This window comes from Chelonia mydas, chromosome 6 (genome assembly GCF_015237465.2).
Source record: "Chelonia mydas isolate rCheMyd1 chromosome 6, rCheMyd1.pri.v2, whole genome shotgun sequence".
Classification (NCBI taxonomy): Eukaryota; Metazoa; Chordata; order Testudines; family Cheloniidae; genus Chelonia; species Chelonia mydas.
The window spans coordinates 76,762,340-76,785,121 of record NC_051246.2 but is presented as its reverse complement, the minus strand read 5'-3'; the positions used below and the strand labels follow the sequence as shown (position 1 = coordinate 76,785,121).

Below are 22,782 nucleotides of genomic sequence, written 5' to 3'. Positions count from 1 at the left end.
AGCAGTTAATGAATTAACATTAGTTGATCAGTCATGGGAAAAAAATACAAACTACCTTAATTGCTTCTTTTAACAAGAGACTTAAGTTTTTATCACACAAAGTTTGAGAATAGCAAATTAATGAAAAAAATGTTTCTGAACTTTACAGTTCAGGAATCCAGTAGCCCCTCAATTTCTTTCAAATTTATTTTCATGGAAAACAAAAAAGTCCAAAATTAATGTTTTTAATGGAAACCAATTAACAGCTCCTCTTGTGGCATGGTACTCTGAGCATCACAGCAACAGGCAAGGTGGAACAGATGGTTTAGCATAAGTAGTTAGCACATATTATGAAGTAGTTAGCACACAGGGAAGACAGGAGAGCAGCAGGATACGGACCCTGGACTTCAGGAAAGCAGACTTCGACTCCCTCTGGGAACGGATGGGTAGGATCCCCTGGGGGACTAACATGAAGGGGAAAGGAGTCCAGGAGAGCTGGTTGTATTTCAAGGAATCCCTGTTGAGGTTACAGGGACAAACCATCCTGATGTGTCGAAAGAATAGTAAATATGGCAGGCGACCAGCTTGGCTTAACGATGAAATTCTAGCGGATCTTAAACATAAAAAAGAAGCTTACAAGAAGTGGAAGGTTGGACATATGACCAGGGAAGAGTATAAAAATATTGCTCGGGCATGTAGGAATGAAATCAGGAGGGCCAAATCGCACCTGGAGCTGCAGCTAGCAAGAGATGTCAAGAGTAACAAGAAGGGTTTCTTCATGTATGTTGGCAACAAGAAGAAAGCCAAGGAAAGTGTGGGCCCCTTACTGAATGAGGGAGGCAACCTAGTGACAGAGGATGTGGAAAAAGCTAATGTACTCAATGCTTTTTTTGCCTCTGTCTTCACTAACAAGGTCAGCTCCCAGACTGCTGCGCTGGGCATCACAGCATGGGGAGTAGATGGCCAACCCTCTGTGGAGAAAGAGGTGGTTAGGGACTATTTAGAAAAGCTGGGCGTGCACAAGTCCATGGGGCCAGACGAGTTGCATCCGAGAGTGCTAAAGGAACTGGCGGATGTGATTGCAGAGCCATTGGCCATTATCTTTGAAAACTCGTGGCGAACGGGGGAAGTCCCGGATGACTGGAAAAAGACTAATGTAGTGCCAATCTTTAAAAAAGGGAAGAAGGAGGATCCTGGGAACTACAGGCCAGTCAGCCTCACCTCAGTCCCTGGAAAAATCATGGAGCAGGTCCTCAAAGAATCAATCCTGAAGCACCTACCTGAGAGGAAAGTGATCAGGAACAGTCAGCATGGATTCACCAAGGGAAGGTCATGCCTGACTAATCTAATCGCCTTCTATGATGAGATTACTGGTTCTGTGGATGAAGGGAAAGCAGTGGATGTATTGTTTCTTGACTTTAGCAAAGCTTTTGACACGGTCTCCCACAGTATTCTTGTCAGCAAGTTAAAGAAGTATGGGCTGGATGAATGCACTATAAGGTGGGTAGAAAGTTGGCTAGATTGTCGGGCTCAACGGGTAGTGATCAATGGCTCCATGTCTAGTTGGCAGCCGGTGTCAAGTGGAGTGCCCCAGGAGTCAGTCCTGGGGCCGGTTTTGTTCAATATCTTCATAAATGATCTGGAGGATGGTGTGGATTGCACTCTCAGCAAATCTGAGGATGATACTAAACTAGGAGGAGTGGTAGATACGCTGGAGGGCAGGGATAGGATACAGAGGGACCTAGACAAATTGGAGGATTCGGCCAAAAGAAATCTGATGAGGTTCAATAAGGATAAGTGCAGGGTCCTACACTTAGGACGGAAGAACCCAATGCACCGCTACAGACTAGGGACCGAATGGCTCGGCAGCAGTTCTGCAGAAAAGGACCTAGGGGTGACTGTGGACGAGAAGCTGGATATGAGTCAGCAGTGTGCCCTTGTTGCCAAGAAGGCCAGTGGCATTTTGGGATGTATAAGTAGGGGCATAGCGAGCAGATCGAGGGACGTGGTCGTTCCCCTCTATTCTACATTGGTGAGGCCTCATCTGGAGTACTGTGTCCAGTTTTGGGCCCCACACTACAAGAAGGATGTGAATAAATTGGAGAGAGTCCAGCGAAGGGCAACAAAAATGATTAGGGGTCTGGAACACATGACTTATGAGGAGAGGCTGAGGGAACTGGGATTGTTTAGTCTGCAGAAGAGAAGAATGAGGGGGGATTTGATAGCTGCTTTCAACTACCTGAGAGGTCGTTCCAGAGAGGATGATTCTAGACTATTCTCAGTGGTAGAAGAGGACAGGACAAGGAGTAATGGTCTCAAGTTGCAGTGGGGGAGGTTTAGGTTGGATATTAGGAAAAACTTTTTCACTAGGAGGGTGGTGAAACACTGGAATGTGTTACCTAGGGAGGTGGTAGAATCTCCTTCCTTAGAATTTTTTAAGGTCACGCTTGACAAAGCCCTGGCTGGGATGATTTAATTGGGGATTGGTCCTGCTTTGAGCAGGGGGTTGGACTAGATGACCTCCTGAGGTCCCTTCCAACCCTGATATTCTATGATTCTATATTGCAAGGAACCATTCAAGGTAGACTGGCCCATTAACACCTCTGCAGTCGTAGAACAAAAAGAGGGGGTTCTTGGGTTACAAATTGTTGTAATAAACCATAAGTCCAGTGTTTCTGTTCAATCCATGATTTTTAGTGTCTAGCAGAGTTATGAATTTAATCGCTCAGGTTTCTCTTTTGAAAGTGTTGTGCAGATTTCCTTTGAGGATGAGGACTGATAGGTCAGATATAGAGTGATCACTTCGTGAAAAGTGTTCAGACATGGGTGATAGGGTGTTTTTGTCTTTGATCATTTTCCTGTGTGAGATTCCCAGGTGTGTTCAAACAATATGTTCCACCTTGCATTTAGCATCATGTGATGTTCGGAGTACCTTTCCCAGATCTGAAGAAGAGCTCTGTGTGGCTTCAAACTTGTCTCTCTCAACAGCAGAAGTTGGTCCAATAAAAGATATTACCTCACCCACTTTGTCTCTGTAATTAACATGTCAGCATTTCTTTCCATATGGAACGTGTAGGGTTACCAGACACTGTCTATCAATAAAGTAGTATCATCTAGCCATATTTTTTACGTGATGAATTAAGTATAGCTGTCACACACAACCCTGGTAGAGCTCGCCCTGGCTGGACATTCATCAGACTGTGGTTTGGATCTCACAGACTGGGACATGTGCTCTTAAAGCTTTCTTTGAGGTACTGTCTCTCCCGTTTGTATCTTTGGGACATTTCCTGGGCACTAGCTGACTGTTACCTCCTCATGGAAATGGAGCTCTGTGTTAGTGCTGCGCTCCGCCCCCCAAGACCAGTGATGATCTCTAAGTCTCCCCAGTGGTTTAAGCATACCCTTTCCCACAGCTTCAACCTCGTCTTCAGGGATACATGACCGTGAGGTAGACACATATACAGATTTGGTGAGGGTTCCCAAAAACCAAACACTCTTTAGTTAGCATAATGAATATGCAGTTCTAAACAAGGCGATTAACACACCTACATGCCTTTCCCTGCCTCACTATCTCGAGCTTTCTTTGAGCACCGGCCAGAGTCCTATAAGAAGCCCAGGATCTTCCCTCCTGCACATAGCTTCTACTTCAGATCATGGAATCTGTCTCTCTCCTATGCACTGAAACCAGTTTCTGTCTTTCTCAGCTCAAACTGCAGTTAAGAAGGATCCCCCTATTATGAAAGCAGGCCCCTCTCTTCCCCTGTCATGCCCCAGCTTCCTGTTTGTGAGTCCCTGTCCCAATCTCTCAGCCTTTCTTTGTTCTGTCTCCGGGGAAATTCCACTGCTCTAGAACCTCCCACAGAAAAGCTGGACAAAACTGGTTTTCCCTAGACTTCAACTATTCCACATCCTAAGGTGCTCCCATTTGAAGGGGAACTATTTAGATTAATGGCTCACCATTGTCAGCCCTGTATCACCACCTCTTAGAATTTCAGTCCAATACGGAGGCAAAAAGACAACAGAAAAGACAAGAAGCCCCACATTCAAATAGAGTCTGACACAGACACACACGGAGTCCCAGTATCAAACAGAATTCATAAAGTGTGCTTGGATTCCCCAAATCACAGTATTGAAAGATCATCATAAGCTACTACTGACTCCAAATTTGCTTTACAGGAGTCCTGATCTACGTTCTCCAGGGTAACCTAGTATTGGTGCTGCTGTAGCTCTCTAGACTTCTGTACAAATTTTTATGTGGTTCACTTCCTAGAAATAAACCAATTATGTCTCAGGGAGAAAATAGGGATATGGACCCTCATCTTCCTCCCCACCACATTTTGACTATTTCTATTTTGAAAAATACAAAATAACTGTGGGTCCTTCCATGCACTTCTAGTGGGAGTTTGCCTTCACAATCATTGCTACTGATGATTACCACAAGAGTCACTTGATTCATAGTATAGTTTTGTCTGTATCCCTGGCTCCTCCACTACTACTGTCTTCATGGTTGCAGAGGTGAGAATTTAACACTACCCCTTTGGTCTCCGGAATATGTTTCCCCTTCCCCATACCAAAGCCCCCCATTCTTGCCCCCATGCCACATGGTCTGTGTGTTCCTCATTCACCTCTAGCTAAGTAGCCTCCCAACACACACCTGGGGACAATAATAAGAAAATGGCTGATCCTTTTGAAATGAAAATGCTACTTCCAGCCTCCAGCTCAAACTTACCCAGCTGTTTTGCCAAGGTTGGCAGCGCAGGAATCAAAGGGACACTAAACATCTAAAGAGACTCTTTGAAGAGAGAGAAAGGGGTGAGTCACGAGAGAGCTAGTACTGGGGAAACAGACTGACATGGAACACAGATACACGTTTGTCAAGGTTCCTTCCCCACTCTGAACTCTAGAGTACAGATGTGGGGATCTGCATGAAAACCCCCTAAGCTTATTTTTACCAGCTTAGGTTAAAACTTCCCCAAGGTACAAACTATTTTACCTTTTGCCCTTGGACTTTATCGCTGCCACCACCAAGCGTCTAACAAATATATAACAGGGAAAGAGCTCACTTGGAAACGTCCTTCTCCCCAAAATCCTCCCCAAACCCTACACCCCCTTTCCTGGGGAAGGCTTGATAAAAATCCTCACCAATTTGCATAGGTGAACACAGACCTAAACCCTTGGATCTTAAGAACAATGAAAAAGCAATCAGGTTCTTAAAAGAAGAATTTTAATTGAAGAAAAAAAGTAAAAAAATCACCTCTGTAAAATCAGGATGGTAAATACCTTACAGGGTAATCAGATTCAAAACATAGAGAATCCCTCTAGGCAAAACCTTAAGTTACAAAAAGACACAAAAACAGGAATATACATTCCCTCCAGCACAGCTTATTTTATCAGCCATTTAAACAAAAGAGAATCTAACACATATCTAGCTAGATTACTTACTAAGTTCTAAGACTCCATTCCTGTTCTGTCCCCGGCAAAACCATCACACGGACAGAGAGACCCTTTGTTTCTCCCCCACTCCAGCTTTGAAAGTATCTTGTCTCCTCATTGGTAATTTTGGTCAGGTGCCAGTGAGGTTATCCTAGCTTCTTAACCATTTACAGGTGAAAGGTTTTTCCTCTGGCCAGGAGGGATTTTAAAGGTGTTTACCCTTCCCTTTATATTTATGACAACGTCCCTCAAAAGCATCTGAAACAGTAAGGACCTTTCCAGGTTCATGGGGAAGATAAGTCTTAGGAAGGAAAGCCACATGTATAGACTGTTTTAAAGTAAATTTTCTCTGAAATTATTTGGTTCTAAATCAACAGTAAGTGGTTTTAAGAAGGCTGTCTTGTCAGTGGATACCACTGTCCATAGCTCCCAGAGGGAACAGAACTGCAGGTACTGAACATACATCAGGCCTGCTGAGATAACGACTAGGGTAGCCAGATGCCCAGTTTTCGACTGGAAAGTCCAGTCAGATCTATTGACTGGACACCCAAAATCCGGTTACTGCGGGCGGGGGAGGTGCTGAATCATCACCTGTGCCAGCCCCTACTTAGCCAGGGCCACCTCCTACCTGCACTGGGCATCTGCAGCTCCCAGCCCCAGCTTCCCAGGCAAGTGCCTCCCGACCCAGGCAGAGGTTGGGGAGAGAGAGGGGAAGCGCAGCGAGCAATGGGGGCAGGAGGAAAGAGAAGTGAACAGAGCGGGGCCTCAGGAGGAAGAGGCTGGGGCAGGAGTGGGGCCTCGGAGGAAGAGTCAGGGCTGGGGTGAAACCTGTAGGAAGGGGCGGGTAAAGAGAGGTTCCGGCCCTCCTGTTGGAGTGTCCAGTTTTTAAATATTACAAAGTTGGCAAGCCTAGTAATGATGGTTAGTACAGGGGGACGGCAGCCCAAGGCCTGGTCTGAGAGTGGGAGAATCATGTGGGATTCCACCCCAACAAAGGTGATGGCTTGAGGACCGAGACCTGGAAGGGATGCATTCAAAGAGACCAGGAGAGGTCAGCAGGGCCAGGTCTTAAGGAAAATGGCACCATGGGCAAACTTGTATTTTGGCGCTCCTGGCCCCCGTGGGCACGGCACTCCCCCAGTGCCCCTGGTCCCCACAGGTGTCCCCCATTGCCCCTGGTCCCTGTGGGCTCCAGAAGCTCCTCACTCCCCCTTCGCCCCAACCCCTACGCTCCCTGCACCCCTAATCCCTGCGCTCTCCACCTCCTGTGCTCCTAATGCCTGCCCCCTCCTGTGTCCCCAATGCCTGCATTGTGCCCCCTTCACCCTTAACCCCTACATCCCCCTCCTGCATCCATGTGTGGAAAACGATCTGGATGCATGGAGTGGCTGGCATTGCTGCTCACTCCCCCCCTTGAACACTGCTCCTCCGGTCCCCTTGGGGAGTGTGGGGTTGGGAGTGAGGTGCAACATCAGGGCTCCCTTTCTCCAAGTCACTTTCCCCACCTGGGCTGTGTAAGGGGCAGGCAGGAGAGCAGCAGCTCCTGATGCTTGCCTGACAGCACAGCACAGGTGGGGAAAGTGACCTGTATGCTGGGAGGCCGGCGTTGTTCCTCACGCCCACCTTACAGTCTCCCCTAGGGAGATGCAGAGTAATGGGGGAATGAGCAGTATCTCTGCATAACTGCTTCCCCCACAAAAAAATTCCTTTGCCAGGAAGAAGCAGAGAGAAATCTGGGTGCCCCCCACCCCCCGATGCATCACCTCTGCAACTTTGCAGCGCTCCCCAGCCAGCCAGGAGCACTTTCTGACACTACACTGGCAACACACACCTCTGCATTGCTGCCCCCCTGACCATGGCACCCTAGGTGGATGCCTGGGTGGCCCACCCTTAAGGCCGGCCCTACAGGTGGTGCTGTTAGCCTGGTAACTGTGACAATCTTCTTCTTTTCCAATAGTCATGGTTAATAATTGTGAGGCTTTTCCTTATCTTTAAGCATAGCGTCACCTAAAGGATGTCAAGAACGCAATGTGACTAAAATATTGGGAATCACATCCCTGTGCTGTGATTGCCTAGGGAGGTTTGGGAATCTCCATCATTGGAGACTTTTAAGAGCAGGTTAGACAAACACCTGTAAGGGATGCAGGAGACTGGACTAGATGACCTTTCGAGATCCCTTACAGTCCTACAATTCTATGAGTTGGCATTAAAACACACAATTAAGATTTGGCCTCCCATTTTTTTGTTTCTCTAGACTACAAATTTTTAGTAATTTGGGAGATAAAATTCCTTGGAACTCAACACTCAACAGGAGTTCAGCTGGATGACCAGATTTTGTTATGAAATTAGGCTAATTGGACTTGTTTTTATATTGTTATATTGAAAATTTTTATATGACAGGATAATCTGATTGATTAATCTACAGCTATTGAGTACATGCTTTTTAAAAACAGAAATCAATAAATTCTAAGTCTTCAGCATTAAAAACCAAGACTGATACATTTCAAGGAATTTTGAAGAAAATTCAAAAACCAAACAATATGAATAAAATCGTGGTCCCATTGGAGTCAATGGCAAATTTCTCATTGACTTTTCAGTGGGGCAAGATTTCATACTATAGACGCAAGAAAAATGATGAAAACTGAAAAAATTATACCAGCACAAGAAGAGTCAGTGTGTGTGGGGTAACAGAGGGAAAAAATACAACATTTAGCACTGGAGGACACCCAACAAGTGGAATCTATTAGTAAAGCTTCTGCAAACATGTTGCCTTTCATGTCACCAGGCTCAGACTTTTTCTACCTGCTGTCTTCAATTCCATTTGCCTTAATGTTGACAATGGAAACGCTGCATGTGTTTGTAATTTGTGACTTACACACTGAAAAACGTACTGTGGTACCATGGTGCAGGTATTGCACCTAATTCGCTGTGCAGTGCTAGAAAAGTGCTAGATAGTTTGACCAGAAGATAATTCAAAGTGTTTAAAACTGGCACCAGCTTCTTATTCAACAAATCTGCTCCTGTGCTATACATTCAACCACATCTGCTTGCTTTTGGGACAAAAATATGCTTTTGCTACTTTGTACTTCAGTTAGCACTGCAGAGCCAACATTGTTTCGGAAGAGTGGGCTCGATTCTGATGAGTTCATATCCCATCCACAGGATAGTTAATTAAATTCAGATCGTAGAACTTTTTCGATTTATGTTGAACTGTGATCTTTCTAGCTCTAACAGTCAGAAACCAGACCGGGTTTTCAGAGGTGGCATTTAGGAAAACAAACATTCTTTTACTCATAAAGGTAGTAAAATATGGAATCACAGACACAGAACCCCACAAATGCAATTCCTATGGGCACTTTTTGGAGAATAATTGCACTTTACAAGAAATCCATGCTACTACTTAAATGAAAAAGCAATGAGTTAAGTCTTGGAGTTTTAATATACTAAATGAGTTTACAAATTACAGTGCTGATGAGTCAGAGGGCTGAATTTGCCCTGTGCCCTGCAGGAGTGATACAATCAGCAAGATTACAAAAGAAACATTTGAAAAAATGCTAAATCCCTTTAAAAGTGATTTGTGACTGCATATATGGATTTTAAGTAAACTAACTTTAATTGAGCTGCCCATCAGCTGAAAACTTACTTTTAGAGAGAAAACCAAAAATATGTTTAATATCAGAACATAAACCACATACTGGATTACTTAAATCTGCAACTTGCACAAGATTTAAAGAACAAAAAATCACTTCTATAACAAATCAGCATCATTAAAAAGATGTACCTTTAAGTTTTCAACTTCTTCCTTGTTTTCCCTCTTTAATTGCAAAATTGCAGCATGGTACTCTGTAAAAAAATAAAGAAGCGATTCAGATTAATGACATAAAAGTCAAAAAAAGCCTCTGTCTATGAAAACATGACACTCTAGACACAATGCCATTTCATACCGTGCTTCCATGCCAAAAACATAGGTAGAGGCTTCTGAAGAGTAGGCCTGCTACAAAGATGACAAAGAAAATGTTTCCAGGATCAGGAGATACACATGGCCATACTGACAATGGTGTTAGTGATGACAGAGGATAATACAAATAGCTCTCACACAGGGAGAGGAGTAAAGTGTATGGGTGGAGTGGGAATGTATTTCAAATTGAGGTAACGGGAAGAAACTTGGGATTTGGTTTTTGAGGTAAAAAGCGGAGTTGATAGCATGCTTCTACCACACACAAAAAGTTTTGAAGGAATATCTACATTTAGTATTCAAATCTTGCACTGAACTGTATTCAATTTTAAAGCTGATAACATCTACATATCGACTAATTGGACAAGGTACAGAAAAAAGCCAAGTGATTTGAGGCCTGGAAAAATGCCTTACAGCGAGGGACTTAAAAGCCTTAAAGCTTATCAAAAAGAAGATTGAGAGGTGACTTGCTTATGATGTATAAGTGCCTTGATGGAGAAGAAATACTAGGCATCAAAGTGCTTTTTAATATATCAGAGAAAGGCAGCACAACAAGAACCAATGGCTGGAAGTTAAAGCCAGACAATTTCAAATTAAAAATGAGGGAAAATTTTTTTTAACAGTGTGAGTAATTAACACTGGAACAGCCTACCCAGGGAAGAGAGAGATTTTCCATCTCTTAATGTCTTTAATGCCTCCTAGTAAAATAGTGTTTCCTGATATCCAAATTAGACCTCCCACACTGCAACTTGAGACCATTGCTTCGTGTTCTGTCATCTGCCACCACTGAGAACCTAGCTCCACCCTCTTTGGAACCCCCCTTCAGGTGCTGAAGGCTGCTATCAAAGCTACCTTCACTCTTCTTCTCTTCTGTAGACTAAATAATCCCAGTTCCCTCAGCCTCTCCTCGTAAATCATGTGCCCCAGCCCCCTAATCATTTTCGTTGCCCTCTGCTGGACTCTCTCCAATTTGTCCACATCCCTTCTGTAGTGGGGGGACCAAAACTGGATGCAATACTCCAGGTGTGGCCTCACCAGTGCTAAATAGAGGGGAATAATCACTTCCCTTGATCGGCTGGCAATGCTCCTAGTAATACAGCCCAATATGCCGTTGGCCTTCTTGGCAACAAGGGCACACTGCTGACTCATATCCAGCTTCTCATCCACTGTAATCCCCAGGTCTTTTTCTGCAGAACTGCTGCTTAGCCAGTCGGTCCACAGCCTATAGTGGTGCATGGAATTCTTCCTTCCTACGTGCAGGACTCTGCACTTGTCCTTGTTGAACCTCATCAGATTTCTTTTGGCCCAATCTTCCAATTTGTCTAGGTCACTCTGGACCCTATCCTTACCCTCCAGCATATCTACCTCACCCCCCCACCACCCCCGCAGCTTAGTGTCATCTGCGAACTTGCTGAGGGTGCAATTAATATTTTGTAAGACTCTTTTTAATATTTTGTTAGACTAAGATTTTATTATATCTTTTAAAAAATTGTAACTGCAAATCACAGACCACACATGAAAAGATTTCATACAATAATATGGATTTGATTGTTATTTGCGTATGGCGCAATCGGTAAAAATAAATTTGTATATCCTTAAACTCATCATGATTCCAACAAATAGGACTCTAATTAATACAATTCACAGTTCTGAGTAATGAAATGGAAAGAAAGCCATATGGGTCTGCATAAAATTAAGCTTGAATTTCAGGGGAAGATGGGCTTGTCAACACATAACTGCTTAGTCATGAAAATATACTTGCATTTTAGCTTTGAAAACATAATTAAAGAACTGAAACAGTCTTCTGTCTCCTGACATGAAAGCATTCTAGGATAATATTAGCTACATTGATTACATGCTTGGTAGAGCTCTTTCTTTTAATAAGCAAACCAGACTACAAAAGCTGACTATTTGTTGTGTTTAGTAAGTGGAGTAACTGTTAGTGCTTACATTCATAAATCACAGTTGGCACTTGCTCACATTCTCTAAAGAAAGCTTGTTGCCAGTGAGACCGAGGGCCCAGAGGTAGTCAGTCCTTCATATGGCACTAAGGAAGCAGCAGCACATTTGGCAACTAAAGCTACTCTCCTCCTCTCTCCCTACAGTTAAACATATTCAGCCAATGGAACATGGCTCTGCTCCTGCTCTCTGATACAATTCCTGTTGACTCAGTAGGGGAGAATCAGAGACCACAACTGCAATGAGTGATGAGCACAGACCAGACTGAACATGTTTAAGAGAAGCATTTCCCTTTGAGGTACTTCATTTGCCCTGGAAAGAGACTTAAATTAGCAGATGGCTATAGAATATGTGCTGTATCTTTCTCTTGGGAATAGCTGTGATCAAACTACAGAAGTCATTCAACAAAATTCAACATTTTTTATTGGACAACAAAAAAAACTAAGGCCAAAATTTAACTGACAAGTTTCGCTATCTTAGGGGTTTATATGGTGCCTAGTACAGAGAACTAGAGCAACAACAACCAACAAAAAAACAAATTCTCTCTTTCTTTGGGGCAGAGGAGTCTGACTGTGTGTGCCTTTCTTTTAATTGTTTCTTTAGGGAGAGGGAAAGGATACTTGGTTTTCTACCAGCTGGAGACAGAAACAGTTGAAGTCTGTGAGCCAGGAAGCATCTTATGTGTAGATCTTGTTTAAATTGTTTTAACTATTTTTGCCAGCTAGAAGGAGCTAAACCATAGCATCTGGACTGATATAAAAGATCAAAAGGAGAAATTACTACATTTATTTGGTTGGTAAAATGAGAAAAATATGAGACAAAATAACAAGGACAGGCAAAAACAACTTATAATGTCATCTCCTCAATATCTCTCTTCCCTTAAACCCATCATAAACATGAAATTCACCAGATTTAATGTCTAAGTACATAACTCATCCAGTAAACAATGTAAACCATACGAAAAATAAGGAATACAAAACCAAATAGGAATCCTAACCAGTTTGTACATAATATACAAATCCTCAGCTCCTTAGTTGCTGCCTGTTTCCAGATTGGCTAACTCCTCTACAGCTACCAAACAAGAATTCTCCAAACACTTTCTGACGCAGAAGTAAATTAACATTTCTGTAGGGGTAGCATATAGATTAATATTCTAAGGTTCCAGTATCTCAGGGATCTTGAACATGCCAAAATAAAGTCAAGAAAAAAAGACCAGTCTGAGAAAATGGCTTGGGTTGGTTTTTAAACCATGTATTTTATTTAAGAGGCAGAATATTATTTACCATTTGGGAGTAGCAGTCTTGTTAATTTCTTGCCTCTTACATCAACTCTTTGGATTGGCAAACTCCAGAATAATTTCAATAGCTTGGAATGCTAAAACTTTTAGTTATAAGATTATTTTTTTAAGTTACCTTATTCCAAAAAATTTTGAAGCTTGGAGCAATAGCAGATGATCTAGTGGCCCCTTCTGCTCTTAAACTCTACGACTCTAAGAAATAGTGCACCCAATCTTCTGCTTAAACATATCACCTCTGGTAGAAGCAAGCGTCCAAGTCTTTGAATTTCTTATATACAGTGTGTTGTAAATCAACATACTGTAATGTATATCTAATATACTTTCTAGCATGCTATAAACAGATATACTGTAGCAAATCAACTTACTGACCAATGTAATGTTTATTCCAGCCAAACTAGAAAGGAAGTATCTAAAATACAAATATTCCTGATGGGTAATAATGGAGAGTGCTGTTTAAAGTAGATGCTTAATTCTGTAATAAGAATAGATATAAAATGAAATATTCCTCATCGGTTAATTTAAATATTGTAAAAATAATCTATTTAATAGGAGTTGACACCTAGCAAGTGTGTTTTACCTCCTCCTTAAGCAAACATTAATATCTGTAGGTCTAAGATGGTACAGTGAAAACGAAACCCAACAGATAAGACCCAAGACTGAATATAATAATTTGTACTGTGCTGTGTGACACAGACAGTAAACAAGTGATTCAGTCTTCTCCTTAGCTATTTATCACAAGGGCAGTCTAATTTGGGACTATTCACTGTGAGCCATTTTAGCCCATTGACGAAAGAGTCCTTCACAGAGAACCAGGGGTCTGAGTTGTCAAAATTATCACTAAGGAAGGTGAGAAGGGAGGAGACTTGTAGGATTCCAATGGCAAGGAGTAACTGGACTCATGCAGCTGCAAAGCTTAAATTTTCTGTCCATACTGGCTCAGAGGGATACAGAGCAAAATGCAACAGTACTTAGATGTTGCTCAGAAAAAAGTGCAACCACAATAGTGATGTAAACACCAGTGCACTGTTGATACAAGTTGTATGTGAATGCATGGAGTTTTACATATGTACTAGGAGGCTGCAACACCAAAGCAGTGTAGGGTAGTGAGAGCAAGAAAAAAGTCAGGTGGCAGGCACTCTCAGCATCTGCGGACGCAAAGAGGATAAGAGCTGGCAATTTAGGATTTATATGTTATAAGGAAAGACAATAGGAAAGAGTATGACCTCATTGTGACGGGGCGCCTGCCCCGCACCGGCCCTGAGAGGGTTAAAACCAGCCTAGGTAGGCTGAGCAGCAGGCAGCCAAGGGAGTGGCTGCAGAGAAACATCCAATTAGGGCGGCTGCAGACAAACAACCAATCAGGGCCCAGCCTGCCTATATAAAAGGAAGTTGCAGACCAAAGTGGAGGAGTCAGCTGTAGGGAGAAGACTGGCTTCCTAGAGGGCTCCCCTGATGGGCTGCCAGGACTTACAGACTCAAGGCCCTGGAAAGAACCTGGCAAAGGAGCTCAAGCCAGAGGCAGGAGCAGAAGGAAGTGAGGCTGTGGGGAAGTGGCCCAGGGAATAGAGATAATGAGCTGGAAGGAGGAGGCAGAAGGAAGCTGCTGTTTGCAGGGTCACTGGGCCGGGGCCTGGAGTAGTGGACAGGCCTGTCCTTCCTCCCCTCCCTGCCCATTAGCCGCTGAAGGACCAGGTGGCTGTGGACTGCCAAGCCGCTGCGAGGAGTGCCTGGACTCTTGTTGGAGGAGTCCCCCGGAAGATGGTGAACCGGATGGTGACATGGCCAGAAGGCTGTGCCACGAAGCAGATGCTGAGCCAGAAAGGAGCCGTAATGGGTTTGCAGGCGGAGGTGAGGATGAGAGAGCAACCATCACTTGAGGGTGCACCCGCTGGCACTGAGCTAATTCCCAAAACACCCAGCAGGAGGCGCCAATGTGGTGAGTGACCCCGTGACACTCCCACACAGCACACATTCAGCTCCAACAACAGATTCTGATCATGGGTTCTATTAATTTGACTGTCTCTAGCACAGTTTTTCTTTGCTCTGAAAAGCCCCATATTTCAACCCAGGGGAACTGCAGAGATTTTATCTATTGCTCATTTGGAAAACTGTAATATTCTTAGTCTTCTTTTTATTGTGCAACTTGACATTTCATGAAGTCAATGGTAATAAACTGTTGTTGCTATAGCAAGTATCATAACATCAGGGGTTTCTTTATAGGAATTGCCATACTGAAAAAATCTATTTAGTCCACTATTCTGCCACATATAGTAGCCAAAGACAAGTTGTGCAAATCATGAAAGTTACCATTTAGGGGAGAAAAAAAATCTAGTTTCTCATCATTACCATAATGACAATGATGCTTAGGATGGCGGGGGAAAAAACAAGGAATAGGTTCACCAGTCCCTGTATCTTTGCAAGCAGGACTGCCAAGCACAAGTGATGAAATCACATTTAAATTTCACAGCCAATGAATAAGCCTCACTGTAGCCTACTTTTTCCAGCTTCTGAAAAACTGGTTAAGTAAATGTGAACTAAAAATAAAATTAGCTATCTGCTCACTTTTGTTTGCAGTGTTGATGTAGCCATGTTGGTCCCAGGATATTAGAAACAAGGTGGGCGAAGCAATATCTGTTGTTGGACCAACTTCTGCTGGTGAAAGAGACAAGCTTATGAGCTACACAAAGCTTGCTACTACTGACATGTTACCAAATACTATACTGCATGGCTATTACTGACATTTTATGAAATAATGTAAAATAATACAAATGTAATAAATGGGGGGGGGGGATAAAATGTGAAAAGAAATTGTAACCTGATTTAATAGTTAGATTTTAACTATAGGCTAGCTATTAGCATGCCGTGGTCAGAGGGTCTGGCTTCTGGATCAGCTACAATACTGAGATTGTTATCAGAATGGGAAAACCCAATGAGCACACGAGAAACAACTTACTCTGATTACCTTTACCTTTATTAACAATCTTATGAACAAAGCAAACCAACACTGCAATAAAGCAAAGGAGAGGAGGATAATACTGAATGTCCAGCACTTGCATTCCTTCCTTTTCTCTTGCAGGGAACCCCAAAGTAGATGAGACTATCAACAGGTGGACATCAGTCTAGCATGTTCCAGTGTATCCTATGGCACACAGGCCAGGTAACAGGTTTTAAAATGTGTTATGGTGCAAGCCATTGTATCTTATACATATTCGTGATCAGTCCATTCATTCCCTTTTCCTTATCTGAACTTCCACACCCCACTTACATTGGGGTCCCCAGGTTCTATAGGTTAATTAATCATTTACATCAATTTTCTGTACATCTTTCTCAGGAATCTCTTAAAATATCAACAGTTCAAGTTTTGTGGTTTCTTTCTTCAACCACCAGTTCTTAACACAATTGCTTACAACAACACCACATCTTGTGAATAAAGGTCATTTACCAGTTACTTACTCATGTGAACCTACAATTTAGGACTTGATTAGTTTGGCTAAGCTAACTTCTTTGGCAGGCCTCAGGCCTTCTGGTTCTTCTACTTGTGTTCCAGCCTTAATCAATACTTATGTCTTATCTATATTACTTACTTAAATGTCTAAAAGTGCAGGGCTGACTACAAAATTCTGGAATTCCAAATGCCTCAAATATTCCAAAACCAATTTTTTTCAGACATTCCAATTCACAGGAAATTTCAAAAATATTTGTTTTCATTCCAATTTGGACCAAAACCAAATTTTGAAATGTCAAATTTTCTCATGAACCAGAAATTCCAAGTTTCAACCAGCTGTAATTACAATTCTCTTCTACGTATAATAAATTGAATTTTCATAGAATCATAGAAATGTAGGGCCAGAAGGGACCTTAAGAGGTCAGTTAGTCCAGTGGTTCCCAAACTTTTTACTAAGGCAACCCACCAACTGCATTTTGGCTTTTTTTATTAAACACCATTCCCTCCTGCTTCCCAGCTCCTTGCTGTCCCCTCAGCCCTCTAGCCTCCTGCTATTCCCTCTCCTCCCCTCCTTAGCTGTCTAAGCCCCCAAGCTTCCAGCTCCGGCTTCCCTTTCTCCTCCCCTACTCAGCCCTCCAGCCCCCTGCTCCCCCTCTTCCAGCCTCCTGCACGAGGAGTAGTATGCTATATTTCAGTTACTATTTTTTAAAAAAGCATTCATGACACTAAAAAAAGTATGAAACCACTTTATTCTCTCTTATTACCACTTTTGGGTAATAAGAGAGAAAGTACATTAATTCATATAAAAACGAATTCAACTTGTCTTCACTCTAATACCTGAAGTGTAAAGACCTAAGTCATCAAGGGACTCCAGTCAAACATACGTGTCATGAGCATGAAAGACAACCATGGTTTTAAGAAGAAATTAGACCAGTATGAGGGAGAAAATACAAGAAGATCATTAAGAATATAATTTTGAAGAACAACATCTGACCACTACTCAAGTCATGGGGTCTTGTGAGGATTTAAACCCCAAGTCTGTATTCAGATAGAGAAAAACAGTGGCAGAAGCGAGTTTTAAAGCAGGGGAGTGATGGGTCATTCGTGGTGGGCTGGAGAGTGAGTCCACCCACACTCACTCTAGAGTGACAGTTCCTGTCCCACTGGACTGGGCCTGGTTCCCCATTCCCAGGATTACAACCTGGTGCACAGAGTCGCCGCACCACCCAGGTTTGGCCCAGCTGCCCCTCCATCATGACAGAGACCAAATTTGAGTGAGTAGCATTGTGACATGGTGCACAGGATCACAGCACCACGTGACCTCATGTGAAATGTTACATCACCCAGAGTAGGGAGTTAGGCCCAGCCCCACTGGACAGGAGCTGCTGCTACTGCTGCCAGATAAATGAGAGAGACTCACTTTCCAGTCCCATGTAAAAATGTGTGTTGTACACTTCCTTTTGTCACTTGCATAATATGCTTAGGTGTATGTGTGGTGCCTTTTTAAAGGGGCTTGACCCCCATTATCTCTGCCACTGCAAAGAAAAATACTTTTACAGAGAAAAGGATTTTTAACAGCTATTTTTGTTTCTATTGGGCCTGCAGAAAATAAAGGAGAAATTAAGTACTACGGTATTTGCCAGCTTGCTTGCCCTGAGATTAGAAGTGATACTGTTTTTTTTGTTTTTTTGTTTTTTTAAATGTAAGACTGGGTGTTTGAATGTATGTGTTTTAGGTAAGCCTTGGAATTCAGTTACTTTTTTATACTAGTTTTAATATTTGTTAGATGTTTCAATGGATTTTTAAATTAGAAGTTTTATACAATGTACAAAAATTTTGTTCGGGTCATGATCAGAAGATCTTGTAATCGGTTTCCTCCTGGTGGCACCACTTTCTAGACAAACTGATATTTTGAGACTCCCAAAGTTTACTGGATTGTTCCATATTTCTTCATGACCTGCTAAATTAGGGGAAATCCCTGAATTTCTTAAGAGACTACTGAATCCAATCAAATTGAATGGAAGGCCTGGAGGAGTGCCCTATTCTGATTTATCAAAATGCTCAAAGTACTACAGAGGAGGAGTTTCAAAGAGGAAGCATAGCCATGAATCTTAAAAGTGGAAGCAAAGTGACTCAAGTATTCCAGGCACATGTGATTTCATATCATATCAATGTCTCTTGAGCCAGGATTTCAGGAACAAACCAAGAACTTATGGAGTGATTAAGTGAGCCAGCCTCCTTTCCTTAATGGAAATCCTGATGTATTATTCTTACATGTGTAAAAAGCAGTGTTCACAACTCGCATGAGTTTTTTTTGTGAGTCTTGTAATATTCAGTATTTTTTTTAAAGCCCCACGTGCTGGAGTCGTGATTATATTTAAAAAAAAAAAAACAGCTGAGATTTTCCTGTAAAGTATTTCGAATCCACGAGAATGCAAAGAAAAAGCTTATAAACATGAACTAAAAGGGCTGAAAATCCAGAAGGCAAAATCGCAAATGTAGTATTTAAAAAAAATCTCATGATTTTAAGTCAATTTCAGTATTTTGACTCATGATTTTTGAATGCTTGGAGTTTGCAGTACTGAACATAGAGATAATGATAAATAAAGACAAAAAAAACAGGAAGCAGACAAATGAATCCAAAAGCAAGGAAATTAGATGCTTATATATATTTTTTACAGACACACACACTTTAGAAAACAGGAAAACATTCAAGTCGTGCCAGTCAAAACATGGTATTGACATCTAAAAGAAATAGGTGGCAAAAAAGAAATAGGATTTACAAAAAAAATTGTAAAGAGCATGAATTACATACAGAAAGTTGGCTCTGTGCTCTGACAAACTGAAAAACAAGCTAGAGAGTTAAAGTGTAATTTAAAAAACAGAAATGGGCAATCAGAATGGGCAATGGGTGGCTGATCAACAAAAGGCTTACACACTTTTAAACAAATAAAGAAAATATCAGGTATACATGTCAGATATCTAGTGTTTGAAGAAGAGAAAGCACTATCTATGATGAAAATGGGTTGAGAGAAGAAATGCTCCTGTTGTGGATAGCACCTTCAACAGCCATGTGCAGAATGACTTTAAAAAAGATGCATAATGAATTATTTGTACAGTATATTAGGTATACATGGCACTTCAAAGACAAAGAGAAGCCCATTTCCCAGGGGCTTACCAGTAAAGGGATTGTGATGCTGGCAGACCAGGTGATAGCCCATGCCAAGACCCCCACGCCTCACTAAAGACTGAAAAATGCATAGCTGGAAAGCAGCCTGGCTCTCCTGTGTGTTAATATAGTTAAAATAGATATTAGAGTTATGAGAATGTGTTTAGTGTTCAAACTTTATGAAATTCTTGTGGGATGCTGCATGTTTTACTTGTAATCTCTGTATGTCATGTTTAAGGTAATATTTAAGTGTTTGCTAAAACTGCAAAATGCCAGAGTCAGGGGAGAAGCATTACCAAGTGTGAAATACTAATTTACCACAAGAGGTGTCATCTCCTCCCCAACAAAGGCGGCCTATAGACATCAGACAAGCCACTGTGGAATGGAAAAAAGACTTTGCTGGTTGCTCCCCGCCCCTCCTATGAACTGGAGACATGCACAAACCCTCATCCCATCAGCTGAGCTCTGGGGGAAGGGGATAAAAATCCCTGTCAAGAAAAATTATCACTATGCTGCTTGGAACTTGGAGAGAGCAAAATTTCTAAGCATAAGCAGGGGATCCCTAACTGGTTATTTTAGGTTAGCCCGAATGGACATATAGCACTTGCATACGACAGCAGTGTCTATTACCTTTTCAAACATAAGACTGTAACTCATTTGTGTGTGTGTTTACCACCTTTAACCTTGTAAATAACTCATTTCTTTTTCCTAACAAATCTTGACTGAGTTTAGTACAGGATTGGCTACAAGTGTTGTCTTTGGTAAGAGATCTAAGGTACAATTGACCTTTGGGACTGGGAGTTACCTGAATATTGTTGTGATTTTTGGTGTAAGGGACCACCTATCAAAAGGCAGGCATAGGTAGCAAGATAGACTGGAGTGACCAAGGGGACTGTCTGTGACTCCATGTTAAGGCTATTTTAGTGCGTTAGGAGTTTACATGTGTTACTTGGTTGATGAAATCTAATGATATAACATAAACCCCAAACTGGCTGTATGTCCTGTTTCTTGACACACTGCCCTGAGGCTGGCACTCAAGGTCATGAGCCACTCCAGACAGCATGACAAGGACGACAAAGGGAAAGATGCAGATTTTTAATAAATTTGTAATTGCTCATTTTTAGACATCACAGTTTTTCTTCTTCTATTATATTATTTTTAAAATTAGACGACCAGAACCAGGCTAGATGAAAGAAGAGGAGAGCAACACTTGCAAGCAAACCAAAAAGCAAGTTCTAAAGGGGTTGCAGGGTATTCAGAATCTATCGTACTGATTTGATGATAGTTCTGGGTTTTTTTAATTTGTTAGACTATTAGTATATGCAGGATTGGTGTAGCTATGTTGAATACCAAGATCCCAGGCAGCACATGAGTCTTCTGTTTGGGGAGGCTTACACGCGAGCACTGGAAGTTCCCTAGGAGTGAGGAGGCCACCAATGCCTGGACTGAGACTCTGCCCCTGAGGCTCCGCCCCCACTCTGCCTCTTCCCTTGAGGCCCCGCCCTTGCTCTGCCTCTTCCCACCCCCACAGCACCCTCTCTCTCTTCCCTGAGACCCCCCTGTCCCGCTCCTCTCCATGTCTTCCCCTGAGGCCTGCCCCTACCTGCCGCCCTCTTCTCTCCATGGGAAAGAGGAGTGAGTGGGTCATACCTCAGGGGAAGAGGCCGAACAGGGTTGGGCCCTTGGGGCAGAGCCACGGTCTGGGCACTGGTGGCCCCTCCACTTCCAGGGAGCTTCTCTTCTGGCGCTCCAAAGTCAGCGCAACTTCAAGGGGAGGTGACCCACACTGCATCTGTGGTATTTGCCCCCCCTGCATGGGCAGCCTTTTGGGAAGATGCTTAACCTCCCCCAACCTCTTATATGCACTGCTCATGCCCAGGATATTAGAAACACAAGGTGGGTGAGGTAATGTCTTTTATTGGATCAACTTCTGTTGGTGAAAGAGACAAGCTTTCAAGCTTGCACAGAGCAGGTCCCTTATTAGTATTTAAACACATAACAACTAGTGCTTTAATTTTTTTAGTGTTTTCTGATAGTATTTTACAAATTTACTTTTACAAATTCCAGAAAATGAGAATAGGACAACACAAAACAGATTTCAAGCAGCTTGAGTTCAATCCATATTACAGGGGGCCAAGAAGGATTAGAAATGCATCAACAGTATGTCAAGGGTCATTGCACCTCAAAGGTATTAAATGTATTTTTGACACAAAGTTTCACTTAATATCTCCAACTTACAACTGCAATAACTTCAAAAAGGACAGAGTGTGGGTGGTTCTTTTAAATACATTATTAAAAAATATTACCATGTAAGCAAAGAAAGCAATTTTTAAAATAACAAAGATTTTAGGTTGGTTAGTTTTAAAGAGACAAAGGACCATATTTATATTCTGGACTAAACATTTTGAAGTTAGATGTTAGAAGCAAAAGGGGTTTTGTTTTTAAGGATTCCTGCAGCAAAGTTAAAAAAAATGTTGCTAGGAGAAAGTCAATCTTAATCAACACAAATTAAGCTATAGAGCAATAGTTTTCTGCAATTATAATCAGAAACCTTCAGCAATTCTTCCAATGCCAAATTTGCAGAGAGAATTTATTCTCTGCCACAGATAATTTTGCCTTTGTTTAAAATATTTTTATTTCTTGCCATTTCTATATCACTCAGTACTGTAGAACATTACAAAATATCAGAGGTGCTCATATTTGATGCATGAGTCACTAGACTACCATTGTTACTTGGATTTGTACTGCAATTTCCTCAGTGTACAAGAGGCTTCTCTAAAATTAATTGACAGAAGCTTTGCTCAAATGATAAGTGTAGTAGAAATAATTATGTATTAATAGGTTAAGTGGTTTCTTTCATTTCCTTACAGCACAATTAAAATCTGCTTTTGCTTCCAGACACTTCTCCACTGATTCATGAATAACTCTGCTAGGAATTTATATATTGGTATCTAATTGCCTTCACACAGCTTTGAAATGGGTGAGGTATTGCCAGTATTTCCTTCTCAGAGCTAAATAAATTCTTGTTCTGAATTAGGAGCAATGTGTTCCATGGGATACAAAAAATGTGACAGTACTCTGTTGTCATGCTGTTCATGGGAGCCCCAACATTTTAGTATTGCAAGATTTGTCACTCAGACACAGAACCTTTTGAGATAGGTACTCAAATGAGAGAGATTAATCCAATGCTACTTATTTTAATGGGACACTTGTAACTGGGACATGCTAGATTAAACTGAATTGGTTTAGTGATCACCATAAAACTCAGGTTAGAATTCTGGAAATATTTTCCCATTATGCTGCAGCATGACAAGGGGCCTGGTTAATTTGATAGGCCCTGAATACATGCTGTTTATAAATCTTTCCATTATGAAAAAATCATAAACTAGGTACTCACTGCCTTTAAGGAAACGAGAGAAACCAAAGACTAGACACACATAGACAACAACATACACTCTCTACCCACCTGGTGGTCCCTCCTTGTAAAGTTTTAGGTGCGCTAGAGACAAAAGCATAAGCGAGAGTGCATTTTAGCCTCAAACAAT

At 42.0% G+C, this 22,782-nt stretch overlaps 1 protein-coding gene across 6 annotated transcripts in view; it reads right to left on the bottom strand.

The window, feature by feature from the left end:
• The window catches only part of FMN1 (formin 1), a 430,195-nt gene that overhangs the window by 211,014 nt on the left and 196,399 nt on the right, over window positions 1–22,782 (bottom strand). For 3 of the 6 annotated variants that reach the window (XM_043548088.1, XM_007069366.4, XM_043548090.1), the window contains 2 exons: window positions 22,704–22,736; window positions 9,194–9,255 (listed from right to left, as the gene is read on the bottom strand). In XM_043548088.1, coding sequence (XP_043404023.1) covers window positions 9,194–9,255; window positions 22,704–22,736 — 95 coding nt within the window. The remainder of the gene's footprint in view (window positions 1–9,193; window positions 9,256–22,703; window positions 22,737–22,782) is intronic. The other 3 variants (XM_043548089.1, XM_043548092.1, XM_043548091.1) reach the window with 1 other exon arrangement.